We start from the raw sequence: 23,302 nt of genomic DNA on the forward strand, positions 1-23,302 counted from the left end.
ACAGAAATGAATCAAAAAGAAACAGTCAAGATGCTTTCAAATAACTAACAAACATAATAACATTAGAAGAAAATACAAACAAGCAGCAAAAGTTAACACGTATTTTGTAGTTTAAGATACGAGAAACAGAAGTCATTGCTTTGTGAAAACTGATTCCATAATACTAAAGAGAACTTTGACTCCGTTACTTATTAGACAATTAAACATTCCAAAATACTAAAGAGAACTTTGACTAAGTTACTTATTATTTAGACAAATAAACAACAGTACGTAGTACTTCAAATGATCAGCTTTTCCTCTGTCCCCCCCTTTTTTTGGGCAGCTAATCTAAAAAAACAGTGGGAATGTAGCGAAAGAGCAGGGGTTGGACTCTGACCTAGAGCACAAACAATACTAACTAGTAGTAGTCACCTAAAATATTATAGATAAGTCAAGGATTAGTACAATGGTTCAAGCTTCTAAAATTTACAGTACCCTTTGTAGCTACAGGAGCAAAAAATTTCAACAGCAGAATGAAGTAATTAGGTTTATATAAAACGTCACGTCAGACAAGATTTGCCTATTTGAAATACAGCACAAGAGATTTCATTGCTCACCTGGGCCAGGGGCACTCTGACCACCATTTGCAGCATTGGGCTGAGATTTTGTCTCCATGGCCAGCATCTTTAAAGATATTTTCCACAGATAATCTTGCTGCAATATTAGATAAATTTAACTAAAAATGCATACACCATGTCTAAACGAATGTAAGTTTATACAAGCAGGAATAACAACGACAACCAAGTGGAGAACAAATTGCATCATTCAACCAATATTTGATTTTTGTTTAGAAACTAATAAAGATAAAAACTAACTAGAAAGCAGGTAAAGTGAACAATGACCTTCACAAGTAAAGAGAAACAAGAGATATGGAAAATAGTGGAATGATTAATATCAAGAAACAATAGTAATTATCTACCACTAATTAATAATGGGTCAAGCAATTAGCCTTGGAATCTTAATTACCACTAACGTCTCTCGACTATTTAGCGGGTTTATCGTAGCTAGTTCTCTCGAATCAAGCTAACAAAAATTAATCACATTCCAATTTTAGGCCACACTTGGGTTCTTCCCATCTCTAGGTTGACCCCATTAGATGAGGTTTCAAGCCCCAAATCGCGTTAATTAATCTAGCCCAATCCCTAATTTCCTCTCTCGATTTTAATAAAAAATAATAGGGGATGTCCTAGGATTAGCTGCTCCCTTCGGAAAGCAATAGATGCACATGATTAATTACAAAAACTAAAACCCATTCATAAACTAGAAAGCATTTATTTACTACAAAAGCAATTTTTCAATCGGTTTCTTCCCGGTCACTTCTCAATCACATAAACCTATAAAATTGAAATAAACCATAAATGCACTATTTCTTAATTAAACATAACAAAAATCTATGCATAAAGAAGAGATAAGTTGGTAAAATACCAACGTATCAGCGTGCAAACAACAACAACAACATACGGGTCGGGGGAGGATAGAGTGTACGCAGACCTTAACCCTACCTCGTAGAGTAGAGAGGTTGTTTCCGAGAGACCCAAGGTTCCTTAGGTGTGCAAAGGCATTAAAAATTAGGTCTAGGTTATTTTTATGTGGTGGTTAGTTCTAAAAATTAATGTAATAAATAGATTTTATAAAACTATGTCGGTTAGTCAAATATGAAATTAATTAATTTAAGTCCATATAACTTGACTGTATTCATTTGTGTTGACAAATAAGGGCACCGGGCCGCCCTTTTTTGTTGACAAATATAGAGTGAGCATTGAAGAGCTTGGGGAAATATAATTAATATGATACTATAATATTTACGTGTCAATACCAGAATTAACCCTGTTTTTTTGTTCTTATCATCAACTGTAATAGGTAATTTTACATAACAGATCTCATGCTTAAGATGAACTGATACATGTAATATCATGCTTTTCCATTAACCCTCAGGGGTTGGCCTGGTGGTAATTGGCTTGAGCCTTGGGGTTTGCTCCCCGTCAAGGTCTCAAGTTCGAAACCCACTGGGTGCAAACAATTTCTGAGGGTCATCGGACTGGGGTAAAACCCTGAATTACCCATGGTGCACTTGCGGGAAACTCTTTGCCGAGGGCCTGTGCACCCCCAGGATTAGTCAGGGCTCAAAGAGACCCGGACACCCGGTGCTTAATAAAAAAAAATAAAAAAATATCATGCTCTTCCATTTCCCTGTTATAAGAACATTGATGAGAGCAAAAATAAGTGAATCCAATTTTTTTTTTTTTAAATGACAGCAATGTCTTAGTAAAAATGCTAAAAAAGTGATTAATGTGTTCATTTAGAAGCGTGAAATTCCACATAAACATAATGGTACGGTACAGACAACCATCGGCATTAGTAATTGAAAGATTTGTCTCGCACTTGAGAAGTTAAGCGGGGCGGTGTAGTGCAGGATGAAAACAACAAATTATATTTCGCGGCCAGGGCCGGACGGGTTGAAATCTTCGCGGGCTTATGCGGGTTTGCCCCGCAACCGCACCGCTCCTCTCCGCTTGCCATCCGTAAGACAACTTGTCTAGATGACTGGAAAGATGAATGCAAGTCTATACAAGCGGGAATAACAACATCAACAAAGTGGAGAACAAATTGCATCATTCATGTTGAAAAGTCCCACATAGACTGAAAAAAAGATGGGCGGTTTCCTTATATGGTCTTGGGCAATCCTCCCCTCGTGAATTCAAATAAATCGAAATGAGTTTAGATGACATACCTGACTTGTAGCAGCATTATATATCTTTTCTTCAAACCTTATTGCAATTTTCTTGAGTTCTTGTACGCCTTCTTGCCCAGAGACAGGAAGATGCCTCTTTAAGGTCTCCATTCTATACAACCATATCAACAAAAAATCAGCTTAAACCATTAATAAGATCCCAATCTAGATAAACACTTCTCAAATATGTTAAAAATAATTCCACATTACAACCTGCTACGAAAGGCTAAAACTTGATTTCTCTAAACAATATCAATAGTTATAATCCATCCAATTAAGCACTCAAGGGTGTGGCCTAGTGGTCAATGAAGTGGGTTGAGAACCATGAAGTCTCAGGTTCAAATTCCTGCGGAGACAAAAATACTAGGTGATTTCTTCCCATCTGTCCAACCACTTGTTGCTGGTTAGAGGTGGCAAGTATCCCGTGGAATTACTCGAGGTGCGCCCTAACACCACGGTTATCAAAAAACAAATAATCCATCCAATTAACTCGAGCAGCAACCAATCATTTTGACATATCTAAAAAAAAAAAAAAAAAAGGTAAACCACAGCAAGCAAAAGTTGTAGGTTTTCCACTTGAACTAGTTCCTTACCCCCTGCCTTTGTGGGGTAGAGAGGCTGTTTCCGCTGGACCCTCGGCTCAAAAGAAAAGAAGAATTCGAAGGCAGGGTTGCAAGAAAATAAGACGCCAAAATAATAGGATACAATCAAATGAAGCGACAGATAGTAATAATAAATACTGAAGAACGACGAAACCACTCGATTACTAAATAATACTACTCATAAGGAGAAGGAAAGACTAAAAATTGTTTTCCCTAAAGAATATCAGTAGATATAATCCAATTAACTCTAGCAGCAGCCAATCATTTCAACATATCTAAAATAAATAAAAAAAAGTAAACCAAAGAGTGAAAGTAGGTTTTCCACTTGAACTGATTACCTAAATTGGAAATATCTAGCGCTTAAACTTCCAACTACCCCACCCAGTAAAACTAATAGAATTCCCCCCAATTCTATTAAAAGCTGAAAAAAACAGGTCTCAAAATTGACTTATCAATACTTCTACCTAACTGATAAAACACAAAGGAACCCTAAATTCCAAAATGCAAAATCTTATAACAAATTTAAACAAGAACCGATAAAACACAAAAGAAACCCTAACCCTAACCCCTAAATTCCAAAATGCAAAATCTTCAACAAAATTATAAACAATTAACAAAAGTTAAATAAAAAAATTACATCTTGTGGACAATCCTTTGACGAGAATCGGGTAATAGTTGAGTTCGCCATTCACCGGAATCCATAGTTCCAGTCGGAGCCCCGGTCGGATCTCCGGTAACATCATCGGCTTGACCTTGTTGTGGGCCCCTCCAATTATTCCCATCCATTTCAATTTCAAATCAAAATTCCCAAATTTAAAAGAAACAAAATTGATTTTACAAAATTTTGCAATGAGAATAAAGAATCATCATAGATTATAATGGGTCGTTTGGTGCACGGCCAAAATTATCCCGAAATTATAATTCGGGACTAATTTATCCCATATCTCGGTAGATGGTATATTTCAAAATAAATTTATATTTTTTATTAAATATGATATAAAAATTAATGTTGGATATTCTAACTTATACCATATAGCAAACACTATTTAAGTGTATACGTATCGTCTAAGGAAAATTGACTTAAGTCGTAGTATTATTTAATAAAATAATACTTAGGTTAAAAATTGTGTGTTATGTCGGCCTTTTAAATAGTGTCTGATTAACGTCTACGTGTCTGTATCTGATGTGTCCAGCCGCCTTTTGAGTCGATATGTTTGGGCCATTTGATTATCCCAAGTCCCAACTAGTTACTACTACAATGGAAATAAGTGGTGAGGTCCTGTATAAATAAATTTTTGCATGTTTGTGACCTTCGTTTGCCAAAAAATAAGCACACGTGTTTGTCGCTCTTTGAATGTGGATTTCGACGGGTATCTACAATTTTCATTAATTGTCCTTAACGGATGAAGTCGCATGTCGTCTTGTTTAATAAGCTTGACAGCAAATAGGCAGTTTGTTTTCGCTTCAAATTATCTATATTCAATTGTTTTTGCTAATTGTACTCCTTGTTTAATGCTTCATGATTCTATGGTGAGGAATGAGGTAGGTTTCATGAATATTTCAATATCCACTTTCCTTGCTCATCTATAAAAACTCCGCTAAAAGCAGCATCCCAAGTGTGTGTCTTCACGCTGCCATTAGTATTCAATTTGTGTCTTCGCGCTGCCATCAGTATTCAATTTAAGCTTTCCTGCATAGGAGGAGACCAAGCGATTAATTTAACTTGTCTAACTACAAAAGTTTTTTGAGGAAAGGCCTCGATAAGTTCCCTAGTATAATCTCTAATATGACTGTCGGTAGACATTGTTCTCAATCAAATTTCTATTTTTTTTTTTAAATGGGTTGATTTGGACTGTTATGTAATGTAAAATTTTCATTTTAATTTTGATCTGCTAGTTCACATGAAATTTCACCAGTTGAGTTTCTTATGATTCGTTACTCAAAGGTAAAATAAATCGCGATCTCTCTAACTTAACGATTTTAATTCAATGCATAATTGAATTTTATGTTAGCTTAATGACCCTCTATAAACTTATCAATTTGATAGCCTCATCCTCTTGGATGCTGATATAGCAAAAGATCATGAATACTATCTCTTTTAGGCACTTAAAATTAGGGGTGGGCGTTCGATTTTTTGGTTCGGCTATTTCGGTTTCGATTTTTTGAAGGTGGACACCGAACACGAAACCCAACTAGTTCGATTCAGTTCTTTCGGTTTCGGTTTTTTGAAGTTCGGTTCGGTTTGGTTTCGATTTTTTCTTATGATATTAGAAGCCATTTCATTTACACTAATTCATATTCTCAAAAGCAATAAAACATAAAACTGATAAATTGAAATCAAAATCAAACAAACAGGACACATAAGAACATAAAACAATAACCATGATATAAGATTACTAGGTGTTATATACATACAGTAAGAATAATTAAGAAAACACATAAAGGACATTAATCCTAAAGACACATCTTATTCATCTTCCTTTGTTAAGAATATTACAATTGGGTCTTTTTTGAGCTTAAACTTAATGGGCCTGGACTATTTTAAATTTTTTGGGTAATGTATTAAATTTCGGTTTAAACCGAAACACTAAAGAACCGAACTCTAAAAACCGAACACCGAACTGAACACCGAAGTTTATGAAAAAGTAAACCGAAACCGAACCGAAAATCCGAAAATCGAAAAATCGAATTAATTCTGTTCGGTTCGGTTTTTTGGTTTTCGGTATTTATGCCCAGCCCTACTTAAAATGTAAGAAAATAATAAATAAATAAATAAATAAAACTTCTAAGCAAGGTATTTTTCCAATTAATCATCGAATTGATATCGGATTTGGTTCATTTTTAATACTTAGATTCTATAGATCATGGGTAGACTAATTATGGGACGAAATTTCAGTTTTGCCCTTAGTGGCTCGGGGTTATCTTTTTGGGTTTCGGACTAAAGTATAGCAATATGAGTATCGTTGGACTCGTATAACTCTGTAGAGCAATGATTTGACTATATTGAACATGATTTTGCAATAAATTTACGAATTTGAACTTCGAGGTTTGAGATTGGGTTTTGGGTTGACTTTCTGAACACGAATCCCTTATATGGCAATATGGATAAAGATAGAATCGTATTCTTATGTAAATACTGTATTTAAACAGATTGAGATCGTTCGGAGGCTCTACAAAGGTCAAAGCTTCGTTGTGATCGTTGGACTACAAATCAGAAAAGTTGAGACCTTTCTTGACCTTATTTAACGTGTCATGGTTGGTTAAAATGGACTAAATAAGAGGGAGTAATGGGTTAACTAAGGGGGTCCGGATACTTATGAGATTATCGAGTATCGGTGCCATGTTATGGGTTTTTGCGTATATTTACATTGTATAGTCCGGTCTGAATGTCATGCTTTGGGCATTAACTGATAGCGTTGATTGAATTGTGATTCATGATTGGGACATGAGATCCCTTGCTTATTGTTTCTATGCTTATTACATGTCTTACTTGTTATTATGTGCTCTCATCACTCCGAAATGCTCGTTTAAAAGTGGAAAATAACTAAAGATAGTGTTTTTATTGCTTAGCTTGATTTCTTATTGTTGTGTATGTCAAATTAATGCTTTATACAGTATCTCATGCGCATTTGAGGATACATGTGTAAAGTTTGAGGGGAAATGGTTCCGGAAGGAGTGAAGCTGATGATATGAGCCGAATTGGCTAGAGACAGGTAATGTGAACTTATGGGCTAAGTATTGTGATTTGGAAGCATAAAAAGGCTAGGAACCCGAAAGGAAATGATTCTGGGTGATGTATGGACCTTGCGAGTCCCTCATGGGTCACGATTCATAATATTTGAACGTGTGTATACCGATAATGGAAAGGCCTTGCATTGTGATAGCATATGCATATCATACTATCTCATTGTTTATGTATTTGGATGACTTGTCTACTTGATTGTTTGATTCATACCCTTTGGCTTGTTTGGCTAAATAAACTACTTAGGACATAGAGACTTCTCATATTTAGGCTTGTAATTTGTGATTATCCTTATTGTATATAAGATGGACTTACAACGATTAAGTGTGGAAGTAGTATTCAGAAGACCAACCCTCATCTCCGTTTTAGTTAGGGTCAATCGACGATGCTGCTAACTACACGTTGATTTCCCTTACTCACTCTATATTCGCTGCGCCTTTTTGTGTGCAGATTCTGTTACTAGTACGAGCGGATCTCGAGATGACGGCGGTCGTTGAAAAGGCTATTCGGAGGATTCAGGGCGAGCCATCAGTTGATCCGTGGCACCAGATTACTCATCTATCTTTATTTTTTTCTTTCTATTTCTAGACAATGTATTCGGGATGTATCCCATACTTGTACTTTCATCTTAGTCGTTCTTGTACTAGTGACACCACGTTTTGGAATTCCAAGCACTTATTCTGTATTTATTATGATTATCAGAATTATTAAGGCTTTAAAATGACTTGTATGATTCTTGTGCATGTTTTTACTTATTGATTGGTTTAAATGGGTTGTGGATGGCTTACCGACTTAGTGGGAGTTGGTGCATTCGCGGCCTTAGAATTTTGGATCGTGACATTTTCCAATTGTTATTGTCACATAATCAATTATAATGATTTATTTGTTCCACTATATTTTTCCTTATTTATTCTTAATATAGATTTACATATTTTGCTTCAACTGTATATTTTTCTCTTTAAATACAATGGATATTTGTTTTAGTTGTGTAGTTTTTTCTCTTCAGATCAAATCTGTAAAACTTAACTGAAATTCTACTATTTTAGCCAAAGTAATAGAGTTTTAAATGGTTTATAGAGGGGAAAAAAAAGAAGAAGAAGAGTATTTCTTCTTTTCATGCAATGATTTTTATTTCAACAATGTATTTATTTTTTCGGGTCAAATCATAAAATACTTGGTTAGAATTCTTCTCTTTGTAGCCAACTGTTTGTAGCCCAAATAATGGAGTGCAAACTGCATATTCCTTTTTATCTCTTACTTAGGTGGAATAATTATTTAATTTAATTGTGTATTTTTTTAGACAAATATGTAAAAATAACTTGATTAAAATATTATTATCTTTAGCCAAATACAAAATAGTAGCCAAAATAATGTTGTCCCAAGTCCTTTTCGAAAAAAAAAAAACACACCTAAGCTTGAAGTTAAGACTTCTATGCTGTTCGATTTACAGATTGACTCAAAAAGATGATCCAAATAATTGATGGATTAAAAGGAAAAAAATACATATTTTGTTTTAAAAAATCCAACGTCGAGAAAAAAATTACGCAAAAGTATGTGTATCACACTTTCATGGGTTGAGAGTTGCAACCTTTTAGGGGATCAGAATCTTGAAATGTCTTGTTCGGGAGATAATTAAGCCATCATAAAATTCAGCCGTGCATTAAACAAAAGTCGTCAAGTTCATAAAGGTCCCAATTTATTATGCCTTATTTAAATGATATTTTCAATTTAAAATTCTCGCAAATATAAATACCCCAAAGAAGAATTGCTCTTATCTGTACACTCTTCTTTTCCTTTTTCTCCCTCGTCTTCCTTTTACAATACCAAGATTCATTATACCTAAACTAACATTAGTCAGTAGGTGTTGGTCATGCGATATGAAATAATGATTTTGTTTTTTAATTTAAATCACCATTTATTTATGTAATTTGTATAAATTGCAACTTCAACTTCATGTCATGATTTTAAATCCAAAATGATATGATTTGGAATTCAAATCATGATTTTGAATTTTTTTTACATGTAAAACTTGACTAATAAGTTTATATTTTGTAAAAATAGATCCATGAGTTGGTAGATATATTTACCAACCATTCATATCAAATATTTTAAAAAATCAGCAACCATGCGGGAGGGTTATATTAAAGAGTAGTTACACTACAACTCATGTTCAATTTTCCTTTTTATTGAACTAAAGTTCGATCAATTGATGTTGTATTTTTAGAAAGGCCTTATAGTAACTTATTAATTTTGTTATGAACTATGCTTTGCTCATTCGGTAAAATTGTATAAGAATCAGGATAGTTTTGATGATTTTCAAAACTTGTGAGGTTTTTATGTCTGCGAAAAAAATACAACTTAAAGAAATCTAAATTACATGTCCAAACAAAACTTCAACTTCAAAGCACTAATTTTATATCATAATTTCAAATCATGTCCAAACAGCTCCCAAGATTCATTGTACCTAAACTAACAAAATTCATTGCATCTACGCTAACAAATATTATATACTCTTTGAGAATATTATCAAGAAGGAAAGCTCATAAAAACCTCTACTCATGAATGCACCAATTGTTAAAAGCAAATCAGAGAAGGTTATAATTAACATGAACTCTAGAAACATACCTGAGATCTTCCATAAATTGTAACTCTTTAATTTAATGTCGTTCATTGATTTGAGTGACAAGAAATTTTTTCACTAGTTAAACAAATTATCTGACTTGACACATATTAGTTATAATTATTCCAAATACGGGCAAATTTTGTTAAATCGGTAAAATTTGTGCGTAATTTAACAATATATTGTAGAATAAAGGCAGTAATATAAGTTTTGTCCATTTAGGCCTCATTTGTTAATATTAAGACGTCTGAATGTGAATGCACATCTGAATTATTAAGATGTTGTTGCTAGATCTGAACACTGAATGATTAAGACTGTTTGTTTTTTAACATCTGGATGTGAATAATATATTTATTTAAACGTAATAAATATACAATTCAAATAAAAAAGTAACTAAATATTAGACATTAAACACAAATTTAATAAAATAAAAATAATTTTTGATTAAAAAATGAAACATTAATTAATGTCCTCTAGTAATGGTGGAGATGATTTGTAGTGGTGGTGCGGGGTGGGTGGGTGGTGGTGGTGCTGGTGGGTCTGGGGTGGGGGTGGGTGGTGAACAAGTTGAGGTTGGGTGCTGGGTACGTGGGGGTGGTGTTGGTGGTAGTGGTGAGTGAGGGGGTAGGGTTGGGGGTGGCTAGTGCATGATGGGAGTGGGAGGTGGGATGAACCCGGTGGTAAAAATTATGCATACAAAATACCTCGTATTGATATTAAGATTTTGTTTAAGATCTTAATAATTAAGACCTATTCAAACCAAATAAGTGTTTAGATATTAATGTAAACAAATGCACTTAAAGGCCCAAGGTCTGAATCCATTAAGTCCAAACCAATAAGGCCCTAGTAAATTCGGAAAAGGGCCAAAATTACCCTTGAACTTTCGAAAATAGTTTATTTATACTCTTCGTTATACTATTAGGCCAATATACCCCTGAACTTTCGAAAATAGTTTATTTATACCCTTCATTATACTATTGGACCAATTATGCCCCTTATCATTTCCCCCTTATAATTACACCCAGTCACCTGATGTTGGCACGATTGTCAGGTCATTTCAGAAACTTTAACTTTTCTTATTTTTACCGAATAATTCTTCTTTTTTGTTTTGTTAATCTCAACCAAAATTGTTTCCACCTTCTTCGAATGAGTCTTAATTTTCTCTAATCGTTCCTCAACATGCACTCAAAGACCTATTAAGAATTTCAAGAGCATGGGTGCACTATACTATCATTACTTTTAATGCTATAAAATTGTGCCATGACAAGGACGTGATAAGTAAACTATAATTAATATTATTATCACAAAAAAACATTCAGCTTACGATTATTCTTAATGAATTTTTATATTTAAAAACGATTAATCATAGTATCATTATTTAAGAGAACACAGTCTACGAATCAAAGAAAAAATTTGGATTAAAAAAAAAAAAAAAGTGACCATAAAATATTGAGAAAAATATGACCTTTGTTTGTAAAGTGTTGCTAACGATTCAGACAGAGAGAACATCTGGGAGGAGATGGATGTTTCTAATCTGGGAGGAGATGGATATTTCTAACTTTTTAGGAATTTTAAAACTCAAGAATGAACTAAAAAGAGGGTAAAAAAAAATGCCCCAACGTATTAGAAATGGCTCAAAAAATGTCCTCAACCCACCTATTGGATCAAAATTGCCTTTTCTTCCATCTATTAGGACAAAAAATGCTCTTAACGTTAGATTAAAGTCTAAAATTTCCCCTTAGATTAAAGTCTAAAATTGCCCCTCCTTTTAATGGAAGGTGATGTGGGATATATAAATTTTCTAATTAAAATATGTGGCATTATTTTTATTTGTCCTCATGTAATAATGATATCCAATTCATCCACAGTAGAATTTTTCACATTAACTTCCGTTTAAAGGAGGGGTAATTTTAGACTAAATTTAATGTTAGGGCATTTTTTATCCTAATAGGTGGAAGGAAGGACAAATTTGATCCAATAGGTGGAATGAGGGTATTATTGAGTTTTTTTTAATAGGTTAAGGGCATTTTAACCCTTTTCCAAAATCTATATATAATATAAAGCTAGGCATAGACAAGGTGATGTGGCACCTCTCTATGGCCACCATTCTTATTTATCTTTTTTCTCCTTTTTTTGCCATTTTATTCTTTAACTTCTTACAAAAATCTACTAATTAATTGGATAATCATAAAGTAAATAGTCAAATAAATTTTTTGTTGCAACAATTGGACCACGTAAAACTTTTTAATAAAGCTCAATTAACTCTCTCATTCAACCCACATTAATGAAAGAAAAATTTCCAAGAATTACAGGTACTGTTTTTTAACCTTTCAAATTCCTTAGTTATGGAGGAATAGATTCCGAATAGTCTTCAGTAGTCACTACACTTATAAATACACCACAAATAAAAATATGCAACCATGCAAAAGGGGAATCAAATTTCCTCAAGTAGCTGAATGTTTCAGAAATCTATCCTTCACAATGCTCCTTTCTTGTGGTCATTATATATTTTGATTTTTTTTTTATGTCATATCGCCAAAGCATATTATTCAACTTTCATTAATTAAAGTTTGATCTTCTGTTTTGCAGGAAGTGGCTAAAAGATAACTTCAACGGATTTCTGCGAACAAGCTTTCGGCGTCCCGTTAATCATATGCTTGAAATTCACAGAATTTATATTTGGAATATGTTTTCTTAATATCTGTTCTTTTCCTAATTGTAAGTCAATATTTTATGTATATGTTAGAATTATGTTAAGCTTTTCACTTATCAAAAGAAAAAAGATGCTCAATTTTTCAATTATTAAAGTAGAGTTGTAGAATTTTAGAATGGGAGCCTTGTCCTAACTGGTAAAGCTGTTGTCATGTGACCAAGAGGACATGGGTCGAGCCGTGGAAATAGCCTCTTGCAGAAATACAAGATTGTACCCCTGTGGTCCAGCCCTGCCCCGGACCCGCGCATAATAGGAGCTTAGTACACAGGTTGCCCCTTTAGTTGTAGAATTTTAATACTACTCGATCATCTTAATTATATGTTGTTCATAAGTGTTTTCTAATTATATATAATTTGAATTCATAATTGGCCTATTGATCATTTCAAATCTGTTTTTCTCGACCGCGCAAAGCGCGGCCAAATTCACTAGTAAAAGTATCAAAGAAAGAAATGAATAAAAGAGAAGCATCAAAACAAGAACCAAAAAAGATCATTGTTTTTTGCGCGGATTGTCCTTTTGGGGTGGTCTTTAATTTTTGTCCCTCAAATTGGTGGTCTTTAATTCTTGTCTTTCACCTAATACCCCAAGGTTCTGGGTTCAAACCCCAGCTCAGTAAAAAAATAAGGAATTTCGCAAGACAGAGATTTGGATTCACGAAGCAGAATTTTACCTTCAAAACTCTGCCTTAAGGCAGAGTTTTTAAGCAAAATTCTGCCTTAAGATAAAATTCTGCCTTACGGCAGAGAACAAGTTGATTTTGCAGGCTGAGTGAAAGTTGTGGCTAATGCTGAATGGAAGAACCGAACAACTGGCATAAACGAAGCTCAATAAAGGAGAAGGAAAAGCTAAGAAAGAGGAGGAATCCTAAAGTGACTACAATTAGCTCCTATACAAATAAGCTAGGCAATGGTCAGGAAGCAGTAAGCTCCACAGGCCATATTAATGTGTAAAATTTTCAATGCTACTAAGTACTACACTCAAGCTGGCTACACAATGACTGAAGTTTTTCACATGCACAAATTCTCTACCAAGCAGATCTATGTGAAGCTAAGAGGGCAGTTCCAAAGAGACACCTGAAAGAAAAATTCTGCCTTAAGACAGTTTTGAAGGCCCAAAAACTCTGCCTAAAGCATGCAAAATTCTACCTTGCAATTTTTTTTTTAAATTTTTGACTGAGTTGGTGTTTGAATCCGAAACTCAGGGATTTTTAGTGAAGGGTAAAAATTAAAGACCACCAATTTGAGGGACAAAAATTAAAGACCGCCAATTTGAGGGACAAAAATTAAAGACCACCCCAGCGAAGGCCAATCCTGCAAATTGACCAAAAAGAAAAGAAAGAAAGGGAAAAAGAGAAACAGAAAGACCGAAACAACACAAAAAACATAAGAGCAACAAAAAAGTGGAAATTTAATGAAACGAGAGGGGACGGGGATTCGTACCCAAGACCTGGTTATCAATGGTGCACGCGGCGCGACCATCAATGGACCAAGACGTCCTCTTTAGCATGGGTTCCCACATAAAATTTAAATAATTTATTAGAATAATTGCAGTACTTTATATAAGCTAGGAAGGGGTGATGGAGAACCTATACCCCTCCATGTAAATCTGCCCCAGCATGCACTAAACGCTCATAAAGTTTAGTACTAGAAATCAATCCATCAAAACTAAAACCGAACCTACCAATACCAGAAGTAGCAATACCGAAACTACCACAACCATTCCATACATAACCTAGTCCATCAAAACTACCATCTAATATATCCCCCTCATAAGTCTCTCAAGCTCAGAAGCACTCTGACCACCACTTGCAGCATTGGGTTGAGATTTTGTCTTTATGGTCAGCATCTCTAAAGATATTTTCCGCAGATAATCTTGCTGTAATATTAGATAAATTTAACTAAAAATGCATACACCATGTCTAAACGAATGGAAAAACGAATGTCAGTTTATACAAGCAGGAATAACAACGACAACCAAGTGGAGAACAAATTGCATCATTCAACCAATATTTGATTTTTGTTTAGAAACTAATAAAGATAAAAACTAACTAGAAAACAGGTAAAGTGAACAATGACCTTCACAAGTAAGGAGAAACAAGAGATATGGAAGATATTGAAGTGATTAATATCAATAAACGATCCATTACAAGTAATTATCTACCACTAATTAATCATGGGTCAAGCAATTAGCCTTTTATCTTAATTACCCACTAATGTCTCTCGACTATTTAGCAGGTATTTCTTAGCCGGTTCTCTCGAATCAAGCTAAGAAACATTAATCACATTCCACTTTTAGGCCACATTTAGGTTCTCACTATGTCTAGGTCGAACTCATTAGATGAGGTTTAAAGCCTCAAATCGCGCTAATTAATCTAGCCCAATCCCTAATTTCCTCTGTCGAATTTAATTAAAGATAATATGGATGTCCTAGGATTAGCTACTCCCTTAGGAGAGCAATAGATGCACAAGATAAATTAGATAAACTAAAAATCCATTCACAAACTAGAAAGCATTTAATTACTACAAAAGCAATTTTCCACTTGGTTTCTTCCCTATCACTTTTCAATCACATAAACCTATAAACTTGAAGTAAACCTTAGTAAATGCACTATTTTCTCAATTAAACAAAACAAAAATCTTAGCATAAAGAAGAGATAAGCAGCGTGCAAACAACAACAATGTACGGGGCTTGGGGAGGATAGTGTACGCAGACCTTAACCCTACGTCGTAGAGTAGAGAGGTTGTTTCCGAGAGACCCTGGGTTCCTTAGGCGTGCAAAGGCATTAAAAATTGAATCTAAATTATCTTTATTTGGTGGTTAGTTCAAGAATTTAGTGTAATAAGTAGATTTTATGAATCTATGTCGGTTACTCGGATATAACATTATTTAATTTAATTCCATATAACTTGACAATTTTCATTTTGTGTTGACAAATATATAATATCATGCTCTTCCATTTCCCTGTTATAAGAACATTGATGAGAGCAAATATAAGTGTATCCAATTTTATTTCTTTTAATGACAGCAATGTCTTAGTAAAAATGCTAAAAAAGTGATTAATGTTTTCATTTAGAAGCGTGAAATTCCACATAAACATAATGATATAGTACAGATTACTGTCGGGGATAGTAATTGAAAGATTTATCTAGCACTTTGAGAACTTAAGCAGGGCAAGGTGGTGCTGGTTGAAAACAACAAATTATGCTATGCAGGGCAGGGCGGAGCAGGTTGAAATCTTTGCGGGTTTGTGCGGGTTTCCCCGCAACTGCACTGCTCTGCTTGCCAGCCCTAATACAAAATGTCTAGATGTATGGAAAGACGAATGCAAGTTTATACAAGCAGGAATAACATCAATAAAGGGGAGAACAAATTGCATCATTAATGTTGACGAGTCCCACATCGGATGACAAAAGGATGGGTGGTTTCCTTATAAGATCCATTTCTTTACAATTCAAAAAAATGGAAACGAGTTTAAACTACATACCTTACTCGTTGCGGCAGTATAGGTCTCCTTCTCAAGCCTCACTGCACCTATCTAAAGCTCCTGTAGTTCTTCTTGCCCAGAGACAGGAAGATGCTTCTTTAAGATCTCCATTCTATACAGCCATATCAACAAAAAATCGACTTAAAGTATTAATAAGAGCAGAGAGACAGGAAGATGCTTCTTTAAGATCTCTATTCTATACAGCCATATCAACAAAAGATCGACTTAAAGTATTAATAAGAGCACAATCTAGATAAATGCTCTGTAAACATATTAAAAACAATCCGACATTAAGCCCTGATATGAAAGACTAAAACTTGTTTTCTCTAAACAATATTAGTAATTATAATTCAATTAGCTCGAGCAACGACCTGTCATTTCAAAAAAAAAAAAAGGAAGGGGGCAGCTAGGTGCACTAAGCTCCCGCTATGCGCGGGGTCCAGGAAAGGACCAGACCACAAGGGTCTTGTAAGGAGCCTTACCCTGCATTTCTGCAAGAGGTTGTTTCCAAGGCTCGAACTCGTGACCTTCTGGTCATACGGCAACAACTTTAACGATTACGCCGTGGCTCCCCTTCACTTGTCATTTCGACATATCTAAAACAAAATGTAAGGCACAAAGAGTAAGAGTAGGCTTTCCACTTGAACTACTTCCTTCAATCAACACCAAAATAAGGAATATATAGGGCATAAACTTCCAATTAACCCACCCAGTACCAGTAATAGCAATCCCCCCAAATTCGCCTGGATATGAGTTTCCACAAAATTGAAATTTGAAAAAATAGGTCTCAAAATGACTTATCAGTACTACAAAAACAACAACAACAACAACATATCCAAAGTGATCCCACAAGTGGGGTTGGGTCCCACAAAGTGGGGTCTGGAGAAGGTAGAGTGTATGCATACCTTACCCCTACGGAGGTAAAATTGACTTATCAATACAACAACAACAACAACATATCCAGAGTGACCCTTGAGGTCTCACAAAGTGAGGGGTTTGGGGTATAGTATATGCAAACCTTCCCCCTGAATGGGTAAGTAAAATCGAATTATCAATACAACAACAACATATCCAGAGTGACCTCATATTCAGACCTTACCTGATACAGAATATGCTTTGAGGGTTTGTACAACTGGTTGGAGAAGTAGTACTTGTTAGTTAAGCCTTTGCTATTTTGCATTGTTGCTTACTTACAGTTTAGTCCTTTTATAGTTTTACAACTATTTTCTGTATTTGCATTAAGGGCACATTGGATGCCTTAGCTGTAGATAGTGACATTCAAAAGGTAATTATAGTTTTTTGTCTTTTAGTCGAGAGAGGGGTATAAGTCCTATAATAGCTCATTTCCATTTCCCGGAATTGAAATCTTAACCTAGTTATTGTAACTTAGCCGTAAATTAGCTTATTTTCTTTCTCTGTTTTTTCCCTGAGTTTCTCCTTTGCCATCAGTGGTATTAGAGCACCTTCTTGGCTCTGTGGCATCAATGGCAGATGAAATGAGAGAGATGATGACCTTGCTCCAAAGGATGTCACTCGATATGGCAAACTTTACTAGTCGGCAAGATCAACTGGAGGATAATCATGAGCAATATCTCAGAGCTCATGAACAAGCCTTGCGCGAGCTCAAGGAAGCTGTTAATGGTGGGAAACGACCGGAAAGAGATAAAGGATCTCAACCCCTATCGGGTGAGCTTTATACTCCATCAGGGAGTCCATTTGTTTTTAGTGATATGTCCTCTCCTTTCTTAACTTTACCAGTTACTCAAACCCTTAATCAATCACAAATTCAAAACCCCCCTTCTTCACTGTCCAGACCTAAGCAATCTAACCCTCAAAACACACATACCAACTAGATTTTCAATAGCCAACCTCTGAGCACAACTATTCAAACTGCAGGTTTTCAACCTCAGGATTTCCAAACCACCACAAGAGGCCAATACCAAAATCAAATTCCTCCTCAGAGCACTTCTTTTGGAATGCAACCCTCTCATATTCCTTTCACCCAGAGCACCCAATATCCATCTGCTTATTATGCCCAACACACTCATGTTCCACCATCATTATACCACCAAACCCTCTATGTTCAACCCCCACAATACCAACCTAGTCCAACCCCCTACCCTTTTCAACAGAATAATAGTAACATGCCCATTCCAATTCCTGCCTTCACTAAATACACAAAAATTGAATTTCCTAAGTTTAATGGAGAGGATCTGAGAACATGGTTGTATAAGGTTGAACAATTTTATTCTGTGGAAGATATTTCAATCCATCAAAGGTTGAAATTGGTGGCCATTCATTTTGAAGGAGATGCATTACAATGGTATTAAGGGTATTTGAGAGGTAGGGCTCATTTACCCCTTCCCACTTGGGAAGAGTATGTTTATGCATTAGCAGACAGATTTGGGGCGGAACAATGTGACCCTATGACTGAGTTGATGAGGGTGAAACATACTGGTACTGTTAATGATTATCAAGCTGCATATGATAGTGTGATGACTAGAATAAACTTGCCAGTGGAGTATGCAATTAGCATTTTCTTGAATAACCTAAAACCTGAGATAAGTGATGCTGTTAGAATAGGCAATCCTTACAACTTACCCCAGGCCTATTACTTAGCAAGGTTACATGAATCTAATTTTGCTGCACAAAGTAAAGCCACAAAAGAACTGTTAACAAAGAGTTTAACAGGTCCAATACACTCCCACAATAGGGGAAGCTTTGGTTTCAGCCTTAACTTTGTGCAAAAGAGTAACTCCACCAGTAACTTCAAGAAACCTGTTGCTCCTGCAGCAGCAAACTTTAACAATACCAAAAAGAGATGGTTGACACCCATATAAATGAATGAGAAAAGGGCTCAAGGGCTGTGTTATCTCTGTGATGAAAAATTCACACCTGGACATAATTGTAAGGCTAAGAGGCACCTATTCTCATTGGAATTGGAACCTACAGAAAACACTCTCGTGGAAGAGGATCCCTTGGAGGAGGGACCAGAGGTGGAGGAAGTGCCAAATGAAGAGACTATAGAAAATTGTGCTATTTCTCTTCATGCACTGAATGGGACCAATAGTTATAGAACACTGAGAGTTAAGGGATTTACAGAACAGGAAACTCTCAACACTTTTGTTGATTGTGGATCAACCCACAACTTCATAGATGAGAGTACAACACAGAGGTTGGGGTGCAAGCTAACCAAGATCACTGCTCAAGCTGTACAAGTAGCAGGAGGCAAGGGGGATATCTTAACTGAATACATGTGCAAGGGTTTCCAATGGTTGATGCAACGGATCATGTTCCAAGATGACTTTTATATTTTTCCTATTGACAACTGTGATTTGGTATTGGGTATTAAATGGCTATGTCCTCTGGGAGATATATCATTCAACTTCAGCAAGTTAATGATGAGATTTGAATATCAAGGCATGCAAATCACATTGCAGGGAATACAACCAAGTTTCAAGGAAATCAGTGTTGAATCCTTGGATAAGACTTCATCAGATGTTGCTCAGATCTTTATGATTAAAGTGAAACCAGTGGAGGCTGTAATGACTAGGAAAGAGGGTACAGAACTAAACAATACTCACTTGCAAGTTCAAAATTTGTTGCAAGAGTATGCAGGCTTGTTTGGAGAACCTTAACAACTGCCTCCCACTAGAGGAGTGTTTGACCATCACATTCCCTTGTTGGAAGGTAGTTCACCTATTAATGCTAGACCTTATAAGTATTCTCTCATTCATAAGGATGTGATTGAGCAAATGGTTAAGGAAATGCTTGATCAAGGGATAATTCAGTATAACTCAAGCCCATATGCATCACCTGTGGTATTGGTTAAAAAGAAAGACGGCTCATGGAGGCTATGTGTGGACTATAGAGCATTGAACAAGCTCATTGTGAAAGATAAATTCCCTATTCCCATTATTGAAGAGTTGTTAGATGAGTTGGGTGGTTCTCAAATTTATTCCAAGATAGACTTAAGGGCTGGTTACCACCAAATCAAAATGGCTTCATTAGATATTCCTAAAACTGCATTCAAAACTCATTCAGGACATTATGAGTATTTGATGATGCCATTTGTCTTAACCAATGCTCCATCTAGATTCCAGGTCCTAATGAACCATATATTCCAAGATCACCTCAGAAAATTCATTCTGGTATTCTTTGATGACATTTTAATATATAACAACAGCTTGGAGGAATATCTAAATCATCTCAGAATCACATTTGATCTCCTAGTACAAAATAAGCTATTGGCTAAGGGGAGCAAATGTGTTTTTGCTACAAATAAGGTAGAGTACTTGGGGCATTATATTTCAGCTGAAGGAGTTGCTACAGACCCTAAGAAGTTTGAAGCAGTGCAAAGTTGGCCAACACCTAAGACTGTTAAGCAACAAAGGGGATTTCTTGGTTTAGCAGGATACTATAGGAGATTCATAAGAAATTATGGGGTAATCAGTAAACCACTTACTGAATTACTCAAAAAGGATAATTTCAAATGGGAGGAAAAATCAGATGAAGCTTTTTGCATATTGAAAGTGGCTTTAACTATTGCACCAGTGTTAGTGTTGCCTAATTTTTCACTAACCTTTGTGGTAGAAACTGATGCATGCAATGTGGGAATTGGTGCTGTGTTAATGCGACAAGGTCAACCAGTGTCCTTCCTCAGTAAGGGACTTTCTATTCAGCAACAATCATTATCTGTATATGACAAGGAGTTGTTGGCACTTGTTATGGCTGTTGGGAAATGGGCACAATATTTGACAGGGAGGACCTTCATAGTCAAGACAGATCAAAAGGCTTTGAAGTTTCTATTGGAACAAAAATTGCATACTGGATCTCAGCTGAAGTGGATCACAAAACTCATGCAATATGATTTTTGTATTGAGTATAAAAAGGGAAATGAGAACAAAACAGTTGATGCCTTGTCAAGGTTACCTATAGTGGAGTGGGCTGCTATGACCCTATCTACTATTAGAACTCAGTTGTTGGAGTTAATCATGAATAGCTGGGAGCAGGATTCCAACTTAAAAGATCTGATTCAGATTATTAAAGAAGGAAACCCTACAGTAAAAAGGTATACCTTCTTACATGAGCAACTCAGGAAGAAAGGAAATTTAGTGATTGGTCCTGATCCACAACTAAGGAAGGACATCTTGCAGATGTGGCATGACTCACCCACAGGTGGTCATTGTGGGATTGACCATACTTATAGGAAACTTGCAGCTTTATTCTATTGGAAGGGGATGGGAGAAGATGTACAGAAGTACGTTAAGACTGTGACATATGTCAGAGACATAAGTATGATAACTCTCCGTATCCTGGATTGTTACAACCTCTAAAGGTACCAAAAACAACTTGGGGAAGTATAAGCATGGATTTCATAGAAGGGTTGCCAAAGTCTAAAGGTAAATCAATTATTTGGGTGGTGGTTGATAGACTAACTAAGTATGCACATTTTATTGGTCTATCACATCTATATTCAGCTAAGGATATTACAAAACTGTTTATGGAACATATCTACAAATTACATGGCATGCCAGAGAATATAGTCAGTGATAGGGACCCAATCTTTACTAGTAAGGTATGGCAAGAATTGTTCTCTATGTTAGGAGTGGCCCTTAACACTTCAACAACATACCACCCCCAAACAGATGGACAAACTGAAGTTGTGAACAGATGTTTAGAGACTTATTTAAGGTGCTACTGTTCAGATTCTCAGGTGGATTGGTTTCTTTACTTGGCTTCTGCAGAATGGTAGTATAACACTTCCTTTCACTCCTCAATTCAAACTACCCCATATGAGGCCTTATATGGTCAGCTCCCACCACTTCATTTGCCATATATTGCTGGGGAATCAGCTATAGAAGAGGTGGACATGAGTTTATTAAATAGAGAATTCAAGTTGCAACTCTTAAAGTACCATCTCACTAGGGCACAACAAAGGATGGTGGAACAAGCTAACAAGCATAGATCAAATAGGCAGTTTACAGTTGGAGAATGGGTGTATTTGAAGATCCAACCCTATAGGCAAGTCACTTTATCTGGGCATCATTTCACTAAACTGTCTGCAAAATATTATGGGCCATATCAAATTCTAGAGAAGATTGGACAAGTTGCTTATAAATTATCTCTCCCTGCTCAACTGTTACTCCACCCTACCTTCGATGTCTCTCAACTTAAACCCTGTCACAATGTTCCTTCCACCATATCACACCCACCTATCGTATATTTAGCCAGCCCTTACTGTCCTAAACCCCTGAAGATACTTGATAGAAGGATGATACAAAAAGGGAACAAAGCTGTAGCTCAAGTGCTGGTGCAATGGGATCAATTGATAGCTGATCAAGCTACTTGGGAGGACTACAATTCACTGCTAACCAGGTTTCCTTTATTCCTTCCTTGAGGACAAGGAAGCTCTTAACAGGGATGGACTAATACAGAATATGCTTTGAGGGTTTGTATAACCCGTTGGAGAAGTAGTACTTGTTAGTTAAGTTAGTTAAGCCTTTACTATTTTATATTGTTACTGATTTACAGTTTAGTCCTTTTATAGTTTTACAACTATTTTCTGTATTTGCACTAAGGGCACATTGGATGCCTTAGCTGTAGATAGTGACATTTCAAAAGGTAGTTATAGTCTTTTGTCTTTTAGCTGAGAGAGGGGTATAAGTCCTATAATAGCTCATTTCCATTTCCAGGAATTGAAATCTTAACCTAGTTATTGTAGCTTAGCCGTAAATTAGCTTATTTTCTTTCTCTGTTTTTTCCCTGAGTTTCTCCTTTTCCATCATTACCCCTACGTTGGGAGGTAAAATTGACTTATCAATACTTCTACCTAACTAGTTATATTCAAAAAACTGATATAAACATAAAGGAACCCTAACCCTAAATTCCAAATGCAAAATCATATAACAAATTAAAAACAATTAACAAGTTTGCAAAATTAAATGCAAATTACATCTTGTTAACAATCCTTTGACGAGAATCGGGTAGAAGTTAACTCCGCCAATCACTGAAATCCATAGCTCCAGCAACTTCACCGGCCTGAGCCTTGTTGTGGGGCCCTCAAATTATTCCCATCCATTTAATAAAAAATTCCTTTCTAAACAAATCGAAAATTCAAGTTTATTGCTTCGATTAAATAATTATATATGTAGACTAGGGTGTTATTTTGGCCTTTTAAATAGTAGTAGTGAAAAAAGTACATTAATGTAATAGTGTCTGATTACTAAAGTACATTCTCCCGATTAACATCTACGTGTCTATATCTGATGTGTCCAGCCATCTGATTATCCCAACAAGTAGGGGTATAATATGAACCGGATTGATTAGGATTTTTTAAATACCAAATTAAACCAATTGTGTTGGGTTTTT

General features: G+C 35.6%; 1 protein-coding gene across 9 annotated transcripts in view; it reads right to left on the reverse strand.

Annotated features, from left to right (window-relative positions):
• LOC132613403 (mediator of RNA polymerase II transcription subunit 15a-like) overlaps positions 1–22,930 on the reverse strand; it is a 32,732-nt gene extending 9,802 nt beyond the window's left edge. For 2 of the 9 annotated variants that reach the window (XM_060327413.1, XM_060327412.1), the window contains exons 1-3: positions 4,010–4,387; positions 2,771–2,882; positions 597–693 (exon numbers count right to left, since the gene is read on the reverse strand). In XM_060327413.1, the coding sequence (XP_060183396.1) occupies positions 597–693; positions 2,771–2,882; positions 4,010–4,158 (358 nt within the window). In that variant the 5' untranslated portion in view covers positions 4,159–4,387. Of the gene's footprint in view, positions 1–596; positions 694–2,770; positions 2,883–2,983; positions 3,119–4,009; positions 4,397–22,886 lie in introns of those variants that run through there. The other 7 variants (XM_060327410.1, XM_060327408.1, XM_060327414.1 and 4 more) reach the window with 7 other exon arrangements.
• Between the last annotated feature and the right edge of the window lie 372 nt (positions 22,931–23,302).

This window comes from Lycium barbarum, chromosome 10 (genome assembly GCF_019175385.1).
Source record: "Lycium barbarum isolate Lr01 chromosome 10, ASM1917538v2, whole genome shotgun sequence".
Lineage (NCBI taxonomy): Eukaryota > Viridiplantae > Streptophyta > Magnoliopsida > Solanales > Solanaceae > Lycium > Lycium barbarum.